We start from the raw sequence: 10289 nt of genomic DNA on the forward strand, positions 1-10289 counted from the left end.
AATCTTGACCCTTTCAGATGAGTCAAGGAAACAAGCCGATATGAATACAATCTCAACAAGATCTACATGCTATGAAGTGAGCAAAAATATTGTATTTTGGTGTTACAACACATTGGGGGGCGTAAATAAAGAGTAATTTCTTCCCTGTCAAACAAGTATGACAGGTCTCGATAAATTATATTTGGCCACTGGAGTTGGGAGGGAAACTTTCAAGTCAGTGCAAAGGAATGGAATTTACTCATTTCATAGATAAAATGAATGAAATGTTTCAAATACAAATAAATATATTGGTACATCGAGCAGGAAAGAAAAACCCCTTTCCTGAGACTGAAGAACTCTAAGTCTGGAGGAATTGGCCTTCTTGTTGACTTGTGAATAAAATCTGGGAGGGTAGTGAGTTTTAGGCACAACTTTAGATGAACCTGAAGCTTTTATGAAAATATAAGAATAACAAATATTATAGAAAATATATATAAAAAACCCCACTTGTGAGGGTGAAATCACCGTGATCACTTCTGATCTGAATACACAGCATCAACATCATCAAGTTCAAGTAACTTGGAGATAAGGTCCTTGTTTAAATCCATCGCTTCATCATCAACCTAGAGCAGAAACTCAGAAACAAACACCAATGAGCTTATGGAGGATACTAAACTCGATGCTTAATTAGGACACACTGCTTGAGGGCATATGATACTTTAAGATGCAAAGGTAGATTGGTGGATTTTAGCATATGTTTCAAACACAAGGTTAACTACTTCAAACTATGTACCTCAATGGGGTTAAATGGCAGTAGTTCAAAACCATTATCTGGTTCAAAGCCTATGCCCTCATCTCGTAGCTTTGATAATATAGAGGAGTAGTTTTCTGAAGAAGTAACAATCTTGTAGTAGCTGCAAATGGTGAAATATTTTAGGAAGCACAAGAAAGTAACTACAATGCAAGCATTCTATTAAGAAATTCAAGTCCACTGCACTGAAAAATGATGCATTCAACTTGAATTGCTATCTTTTGAATATACAACACATCTTTGCTTGATTTTGTTCCATCAAATTGGATCATGATTTATCTAGACTAGCAAGTGAAAAGCACCAAATAAAATGACACCAAAGAGCAAACTTTAATATGTCATCGTTTGGTTCTTGGAAGTACCTGTCAGGTCTATCTTCTTCTGAGTCATCTTCATACTCTGGTGGTTCTATAACGTCTTCAGCACCAGCATCCAATGCAATACTGAGTAGCTGATCTTTGTCAGCAGCGTTGGCCTTTATGTTTATGACCTGTGCTCGCCTGAATTTGAATAAGATAGATCCTGGATCAGCAAGTTTTGCTCCACAGTCCTTTGCCACTCCTCTAACAGCAGCTACTGATCTTGTAACTTTATCTGTTAGAACCTCAACAACCATACCAACCCCGCCAAAACCATAGACCTGATTCATTGTAACTCTTAATCAATAATAAAAATTAATTTAGAATGACAAATTAGTTACCTCATAAAACTTTTCGATATATGCTTCTTGTCCCTTTTCAGATGCCTTTTTTATGTTGCGCTCCACAATTTCCTTGGGCACTTCAAGCTCTCTAGCTTTCTCTAGTACAGCAGCTAAAACTGTATTGGAAGTAGGATTTGGACCTCCTTTTTGTATACTTTATTTTTGATGCAATCAATATAACAGGAAGTTAACACCATTTTTTTTGACAAAGTACAATTTGCAATTTTGGAGACAGGTCATCAGTAAGAAAACATAAAATGTTATAAAATGAAGAACTTGCACCTTCATAATTAATGGAGATCTTGCCACAAATAAATGTCACTGTTAACTTATTAAGGATAAAGTACATGTCCTTCTTCGACTTCAAGCTGATTGCCCAGTTTATACTAAACCAATTCTCCTACTTGCGATTTGGGAATATACAGAGGTATCACTACACTTCTTGCTCAAGGTTTCACACTTATTGCCAGGGGAAAACATCAACTCTAACACAATCTGTGGTGGAATATGAGGTACAAGACAATCACCATGCTATGATGTGCCTCAGAGGCTCCAACCCCATCGGTAGTCTTTTCCCAGATAGAACACTAACTAAGCCTAGTTTTAGATATGTTTTAACAAAGTTATCTTTCTTTTTCTTAGTTTTAAATGTAATTGAGAGACTGATGGTTTAAGAGACACGAGCAAATTAATGCATTCAATATGTTTGGATATACTAATTACATATCAGATAAATCCATGTAAAACAAGTATTCTGGCATATATTAGTTTAATTTCATGGGATATATGATGATCAACACTCTCTTAGTTTGATATCCGCATGTCAGAAAGATGTCTAATCCAACTAAATGGGATCAATAACATGGTTTATCCTTAAGATCTATGTTCATGAGGTATTTCATGGAACTTCTTGGTTGCTTCAAGGCCTAATGAAACTGGGAGTGATCAGATATGCACACATGTAAGTATATTTGCAGGACATGTAATAGGACAAAACTTGAGGTTGACTTTGTCCTCTTTTTTGTGCATGCTACACCAGTTAGTTATCATATCTTCTGTGCTTATCTACATTAATATATCCTTAACCTCTCCAACTAGTCTATCCACATAATACTTAGCAGATTTGCATGAATAAGAGGATAAACATGATTTCACGCTCACAGTAGCCCTGATCTTAGTTATGAAATGACCTTATAGCCCACATGAAAAGTCAAGGATCTAGTCTATTCATGAATGCAGCTACTCCAGATTTTCTATATTCACACAATCACACTTGAAATCAAATTTATTTTCTTGATCTAAATTTCTCATGTAGTGACCATTAGCAAAAGTTTTGGAGAATCATGCTCAATAGAATTTCAAATATTAATTGGTCTAGCATGCCCATGAAAGGATTAATAAGACTGTTAATGTATACGAATTCCCAGACATGTGAATTAGCATGTTCATACATGCAACCCTGGGGCAGAACTTAACTACAGAGCAGATGCGCTTAAAAGATTCAGTATAACACCACAGTGCCATACTATAACTAAAGAAGTACTTCATTAAGTTTCACCTACTTAGTGAAGCTTCCAATGCAGTCATAACTACTGATGGTTTTTGAAGACCATGCAATTCGAACACACACAAGTTGACTAGATCCTATAGTTACTGATTAACCAATATATCATAACTAAGAAGAAGCTTCAAAAAAAATCAAGGGGCTTTTAACTTACGCTGCAACAATTTCTTTTCCAATTTTGCTATTCCGTTTCATTTTCTTCAAATTCTGTGCATCCTGCAAAAATAACACATGAATTTTGTAAATTACTATTTTTTTCAGCACTGATAAAAAAAATTGAATATTTTACATGCAAGTAGTTGTCAGAAAAATGGAATAAGAATAATACAGCAGCCCTTTCACAGTGAAGAGGCATGAAATTGATCTACAGGAAAGGAAATGGATTAAAAATAAAGAAATAACATAGAAAAAGATTGTTATTTCCTCTGGAGTTTATAATCATTATCAAAATTACTCTATTAATGACCCAATCACTATTATGTCCTTTTCTTATTTGACACCTCCTTTGACCATTTATAAAAACTTTTAGAAAATAAAGCATCGGACACCTATTTCCATTCATATATGAGACAGATACTTTTATGTTGCACCCAAGTTCGAACAACACATGAATTACAGAAACCAGGTTGACCTAGACTATTCTGCAACTAGAGATAAGGACGGAACAAACATATATAAACTTGGATGGTTATGCACCAAATTTGTAAATCAATAAACCAATTGAAGTCTCAAAACGCATATGATCTTTTTATGCGACATAGGACCAAAACTGAGTATAGAACCAACTGAAATTTGGTGATAACATCTTCAACATTCTGTATTTTTTTTTAATCTTTTGCCCCTAAGCGCTCTGTTAGCTTTCATTCCAGTTTAACTTGAATGTAATTCTTACTTTCTCATGATAGCTTTTATAACTCACGACATAGAACATTACAACATTGACATTAAGCTAACTCTGATCCGCTTTCACTAAGGCATTAAGTTACATAAAAGTAATTAAAGTGAGTAGTACAATTAACTTTTCACCTTTCTTCCAGCGATCTTGCAAGAACGCCTGCCCATGCAAACAGGGCGAGAAGTCCATATCCGCCTCACGCCCTGGAAATTACGCTCCCCACTGGAAGGCATGATCGTCAGCTTCGCGCCCAGAAACCCAACCCCTAACAAAGAACAAGCAAACCATTCAATTGTTCAAGCCGCTACGGAAAACCGTAAAGGGGGAGTCGAGCGGCGAAGTATCCGTACTCTCAAGCGTCGTCTGGCGCCGGAAAGAAGGAAGGACACGCGTGAGAGAGACCCGGTAGAAGACAGCGCCGAAAGCTCTCGCCATCTCGCGGTGTGCGTGGCGAGTTCGACTGATTTCCTCAGTCGCAGCAAGCCCTAAATCCTATTAATACCGTCGGGCCGAAAGACAAGGATTATCCAGCTCGACAACTTACCTCGTTTGTTATTGGATATAGCAGTGGGCCCAAAAGTAAATTGCCATGATACTTTAATTTTACTTATTGTTTAGTTACTCTTACACCATATAAAAATATATATTTTTTAAATTATTTTATAACACACTGATGATATAATCTATGGCAAACAATACAATATAATATAAAGTCAAATCTCCTTATAAACAATTGCTACATAGTAATTTTATGAGTTAAAAAAAAAATACATATGTCATTTTTTTTATATATGATATAATTTTATAAATAAAAAATGATACATACATCATTTTTTAGATACATGATATAATTTTATGAGTCAAAAAATGATACATGCATCATTTTTTTTATATGATGTAATTTTGTCAATGAAAACATGTATATATTTCTTTTTTTTCCATCCGATATTTTCAATTTTATTTTTAGGTGATCGATTTTTGCTTCAAAACTATCCGTTGATGGATTGCGTTTCTCTTCCTTCTAAAAATTTTAATAAAGTAAATGACAAAATTTTTCCACTGCGAAATTTTTTTCTTAATTTTACTTTCCGCTCTCCCAAGAAAACTAACAATTTAGAGAGGAGAGGAAGGATAGCTCTAGCTAGGATAAACTCTGCAAATCCATGAAATCCCTTGGTAAGTATTCGTGCTTGAGATCATCGAAGGATGAGCCATCGATGAGCTGTTCTTTGTTGACAAAGTTTTTGTACAACGAAAGGAGAACCAACCGCCAAGGGAGTCCACGAAGCCTAAGGAAAAGAAGAGAAAGAAAGAGTTAAAATGGAGACAAGGGGTTGTCCTATCTCAGCCATTTTGATTTGAGAGGTAGAAAAAATGAACAATAGATAAATATATGTAATTGTATACAAGGATGTACATGGACCTCTGTCTACGAGAATGGTTGTTTTTTATATTATTGTCATTGAATACCTCTCTCTAAGTATTAATTGGTGATGGGATATTTGTCATATCCTGGCAAAGAAGATATCATATCATCTATCTCTATCGTGTTTGTATAATTTACTATTTTATATGTTTCGACAATCCACGCGTTGTACCACTTATGACACTAGCTCATGAGACATGAGATTCATTGGACTGAAGGACCAGGCTAATTAAATAAAAGGAGAATTAGATTGGAGGACTTGAAAGGAATGTAGCGGTAGTCCTATAAATAGGAGCATCTAGTGGAGGCCGAACAGGGAAGGAGCTAAGCATAACAATGGATACAAGTCAAGAAGTGTCTACCTGTTAGACCGGCAGAATTGACTGAGCAGAGTAATAACTCGAGAGAGTTGAATCCAAGAAGTCGAGTCGACGAGATCAAATGGAGCTAAGCAAGGCGTTGGGTCGAATGCCAAATGGATGTTAGTTGCTAGCGCTAGTAAAATAGTCGGGTAGAATGATTTGATGAAATCGAGGGAGCTAAGCCGCAAGAGTTGACTAAACTGAATTGAAAGAGTCGGGGAGAGTTGAACCCCAGAAGTAGGGTGGATGTCGATAGGTGGAGCTGAGTTGAATGTCGAATGGATGTCAATCGGTGACGCTAAACAAAATAGTCAGATATACTGATCTAGTGAAGTCACAGGAGCTAAGCTCTAGGAGTCGGCTAAACTAAGTTGAAGGAGTCGGAAGAACTTAGCCTCAGAAGTGAGTGGATGCCAATCTATGGAGCTGAGTTGTTGCTTGGGGGTAATGATTCAGATGATGAATTTTCTGGCTTCGAGCAACCCGAAATGATACAATTGACCCCACTTTGACCTAGGCAGGACTATTGACCGTCTCAATACTCGTGGAACATCCGATTACTCCCTGTATCAATAAGATTTTGTTAGATCTATAAGAAAATGCAATTCTAAAGTGGTAACCTTGTTTCAAAAGTCAACCCATTTCTCAATCATCATTTCCTGCAAGTATCTTAAAACCACAACCCTGTTGAAAATGGGCCACAATTGGTTAGTTTGTATGTGTTCATCTCCAATGGAAAGTAACGGCATTTTATGTGTTCTTAACTTTGATCTGATCTATCAGCTTTGACAGTTTCAGAAGATCAGCAAAGTCAATTTTCAGCTGAAAGAACAGGTAATGGAGAGGTCAAATGGCATCTACAGCATCAATGCTTGCCAATACTGCTAAGCTAATTCAGATGAACTCAACTGAAGCAATGTAACTGAACATGGTAAAGCTACTCAGGTACGAGGCATCATCAATCTCTACAGAAGATTTTCTGATTACTGAAAGCTTGCATTCACTTCGACGTCAACCTGTGTGGTGAATGAGAAGGGAATCTTAGAGCTGTCGGCAATTTGTCCAAAGTGACGGACACACTCCAAAGTGACGGATACACTGCTTCTCTTCGTTCACAAAATTGTTCATGGCGTCTGCAATTCTGCGCTGTTGCAGAAATCAGAAAAGTCACGGCCACAGGTTGTCCATCCAAGAAAGCATCAATTTTGGTGGAAGAAACAGGATGGAAATCACAATTTGAGAGTTGTTTATTGCTTAAGCTATGATGTCGAGAAGCACTGGAATTAATTCATACAGATGAACAATAGAATTTCCGATCGATAAAAATGAGATTATGATGGATCAAGGTCAGAGCTCGAATTGCAGAATTCAATGGAGAGGAGCTCAAATTGTACAAATTGAATTGCCAAGGAAATGAGCATCTCATCTCTAGGAAGAAGAGCCGGCGACGGAGGCGGAAGGCACTCGCGGAGAAGTCACCGGGAAAAGCTGCAGCAGCATCGGCGGTTCCGCATCCCGGGGCGTGGTCCGCGGCGAAGGGTGAAGGTAGAATCCCTTCTCGGCGATCGCCCTCTCCTCGGCCGACATCGCCAACGCCGAAGGCGGATTGGGCGGCAGCGAACGGTGGAAGGAATCCGTGTTCAAGGGAGAGATGGGGCTGAGGGTCAAAGAGGGCAGGTCGAGCACGCTGGGCGAGAGGATCTCCGTCGGCTGCCTGCGCGGAGATGACCCGGCGGAGCCGCCGAGGGGGGAATCACGGTTCCAGCAGCTGGGAATCATAGGGCTCATCATCTTCAGGTTCTTGAGGCTGCCGCGGCGCTCGTAGAGCTTGAAAGCCGGCTTCTTGGGCCCGGTGGCCTTCACAGCCGACGAGATCCCGTTCTTGGCGGGCCGCGGAAGCGGCGGCTGCTTGCCGTCGGAGGAGCCGGTCAGCATCTGGACGACCTGCTTGAAGGATCCGGCGTCGGCCTGGATGAACGTGGTAGGGTAGGGATTCGCAGCGTCGGCTGACCTCGGCGTCGATTTCGGAGTGACCATCGGCGCCGGCGCCGGCGATGAGCTCACTCCATTGTTGCTGCTGCTGCTGCTGGAGGGCGAGGAGTTCGGAGATCGGATCTCTTTCTCCATTAAAAATAAAAATCCAATTTTTAAGAACAAAAGAAACAGAGGAAAGGAGAGTCTCCTTCCTCTTCTCTTTAGATGCTGTTCTTGCTCTTGTGCAGAGGAATGGATTCTGAGGTGGTCGCTTTATGGAAGTTTATGGAGAAAGTCAAACTGAGGCATTTATTAAAAGGTATGAGGCAAGTTGACTCGGTAGACAACCTGCCCTGTTGCATTGATTGGATTGGGAGTTTCCTTAATCTACCACTATTTTAACTTCTGTTTTTTTGGTTTATTTTACATTGTTTGTTAAAGGGCAAAAAAAAAAAAAAAAAAAAAAAAAAGAAGAAAAAAAAAAATCTAAATCTATTGTTGGTTTTCAAAATTTCATCAGGATCGTGCCTTGAGAAACTCTCAAGCAGGAGTCTCTAAAGCTACCGCAATATAAGAAGTCAGCCCCGGGTGGATCCCGGATTGATCCAGCTAAGAAAATCTGGACTATCTTCCTCTCTTTCACATATATTCTTCCTTTTATTTATAAGAGCATCCATACTGCACGGAGCTTCCATTGTAAAGTGACTCCATAGGGGAGGGAACTCCTTCGTTAATAAGGAGAAACATAGGAGGTAATTTTTTTTGGATCACTTTTTATAATCAAAGGGATATGTCATTCGTATTTACGATCGGATCGTGATCACGATCCAACCGTAAATTATTGTTATTCCTTTCTGGGTTCATCGTCCCCACTAGATTATAATTTTTGTTCGGAGCGAGCGGTCGGAGGCCACCCGAAGGATACCCTCGCTTGTTGCCCAGTAATCTGACCACTTATCTATCACCGGAGGCCTCCGGGCGACCTCCGGCCGCCCGCTCCGAACAAAAATTATAACATGGTAAGGACGGTGAACTCAGAAAGGGATCGCAACAATTTACGACTGGATCGCTGTCACGATCCGACCGTAAATACGAGTGGCACATCCTCTGGACCATAAAAAAGTGGTCCAGGAGATCTATGCTTGGAACACAGAGCCACTTCTTCATTGTTTTTTAAAAATAATTATTAAATATTTTTATTAAAAATAAAAAATAAAATCTTAAAAAAATTAGGAGACTTTAATTTTTATATTAATGATATGTGAATTTAAATTTTATTAAAATTTAATTATATATAATGTAGAATAGAAACATGAAAGATATATATATAATAAAAAGTGTTAGATTTATGAATGAGTTGTTGAGAGATTTTTTTATACTGAAAGGATATGTGAGATTTTTTACTTTAGATATACTAAAGGAGTTCATGGAAAGATTTCACGACTATGAATACCTTTATAAATTTGAGCTATAGCTCTTTTTTTAACATCATTAAATCCCAAATTAAGTCGAGGTTAGAATAACAGAGGGCTCCACCCTTTCTCATTATACCATTTGACTTCAGAAGATTATTACATCTAATAAATATAATTGTTATAAATTTTTAAATCACATAATTATAATTTTCATAGAATAATTTTGTGTATAAAGAAGGACATTTTGGAAAAAAGAAAAGTATAATAACATCGGAAGAGAAGAGAACAAGTGGTTCTGAAGTCTAGACTATACCTTATGCATCTCATCCCATTCTAAGTTTTTCAAACACAAATAAGGTAAACTTAGTATGCTTGTGAGATGCTCTGGCCGGAAATTAGGGGAATATGATTTCTAGAGTTAATGCATATGCTAAGTCCAAGTTTTGAAAATCTAAGAAATTGGGATTTTTGAAAATATTTTTTTTCCTAGAATTTTCAAAACAAATTTAAAACCAAACTGATTTAAAGAAAGAAAATTTTTAAGTAAAGATAAATCCTATTCTATTAAGCGCATCCCTATTTGTCTTCTAAGTGCATTGAACTCAAGTTCAGGTAAGAGTTTTGTGAATATATCAGCCATGTTTGATTTGGACTCAACATAGTTAAGTACAATTTCACCTTTAGCTACGCGATCCCTTACAAAATGGTGGTTTACTTCAATATGTTTGGTCCTAGAGTGGTGAATTGGGTTTTTGGTTAGATTGATTGAACTTATATTATCAATTGAAATTTTAGTATTCTGATATTCTAATTGGTAGTCTTTTATGGTATACATCATCCATAATAATTGAGATGCACATTCTCCTAGGGCTATGTACTCAGCTTCAGTGGTAGATAAGGCAATACAGTGTTACTTTCTGCTTGACCAACTTACTAGGCACTGACCTAGAAATTGACAGCTACCACTTATGCTTTTTCTATCTAGTTTGCACCCGACATAGTTTGAGTCAGAATAGCCAGTTAGATCAAGGGTGCAAGTCCTAGGGTACCATAGTTCTACATTTAAGGTTCCCTTAATATACCTAAGTATTCTTTTAACGTAAGTTAAGTGTGACTCTTTTGCGTAAGATTGATATCTTGCACACATACCTACTGCAAAA

General features: G+C 37.9%; 2 protein-coding genes across 3 annotated transcripts; both read right to left on the bottom strand.

Annotated features, from left to right (window-relative positions):
* Positions 1–214: 214 nt before the first annotated feature.
* On the bottom strand, positions 215–4457 carry LOC122056033 (probable transcriptional regulatory protein At2g25830). 2 transcript variants are annotated; one of them, XM_042617788.1, is made up of 8 exons: positions 4303–4457; positions 4084–4217; positions 3212–3273; positions 1491–1647; positions 1153–1430; positions 773–893; positions 505–602; positions 215–422 (listed from the first exon to the last, which is right to left on the bottom strand). In XM_042617788.1, the coding sequence occupies exons 1-7, from the start codon at positions 4385–4387 to the stop codon at positions 510–512; spliced, it is 930 nt and encodes a 309-aa protein (XP_042473722.1). In that variant the 5' UTR covers positions 4388–4457; the 3' UTR covers positions 215–422; positions 505–509. The 2 variants fall into 2 exon arrangements, with proteins under 2 accessions (XP_042473722.1, XP_042473723.1); XM_042617789.1 differs by having other exon boundaries at positions 215–382; positions 487–602.
* A 2574-nt stretch (positions 4458–7031) lies between these two features.
* Positions 7032–7997, bottom strand: LOC121968107 (VQ motif-containing protein 4-like). The gene has a single exon (XM_042518610.1). It carries the CDS (start codon positions 7865–7867, stop codon positions 7169–7171), a length of 699 nt encoding a protein of 232 aa, XP_042374544.1. The 5' UTR covers positions 7868–7997; the 3' UTR covers positions 7032–7168.
* Between the last annotated feature and the right edge of the window lie 2292 nt (positions 7998–10289).

The sequence above is a fragment of the Zingiber officinale genome, chromosome 3B, assembly GCF_018446385.1.
Source record: "Zingiber officinale cultivar Zhangliang chromosome 3B, Zo_v1.1, whole genome shotgun sequence".
NCBI lineage: Eukaryota > Viridiplantae > Streptophyta > Magnoliopsida > Zingiberales > Zingiberaceae > Zingiber > Zingiber officinale.

Bases quoted from the DNA above. Each gene is read 5' to 3' on its own strand.
- LOC122056033 (XM_042617788.1), bottom strand. From the start codon at position 4,387: ATGGCGAGAGCTTTCGGCGCTGTCTTCTACCGGGTCTCTCTCACGCGT. The intron at 894-1,152 runs GTACTTCCAAGA...CACCATTTGCAG, and splicing joins GAAGAAGATAGACCTGACAG to CTACTACAAGATTGTTACTT. The intron at 603-772 runs GTACATAGTTTG...TTTCTGCTCTAG, and splicing joins TGCCATTTAACCCCATTGAG to GTTGATGATGAAGCGATGGA.
- LOC121968107 (XM_042518610.1), bottom strand. From the start codon at position 7,867: ATGGAGAAAGAGATCCGATCTCCGAACTCCTCGCCCTCCAGCAGCAGC.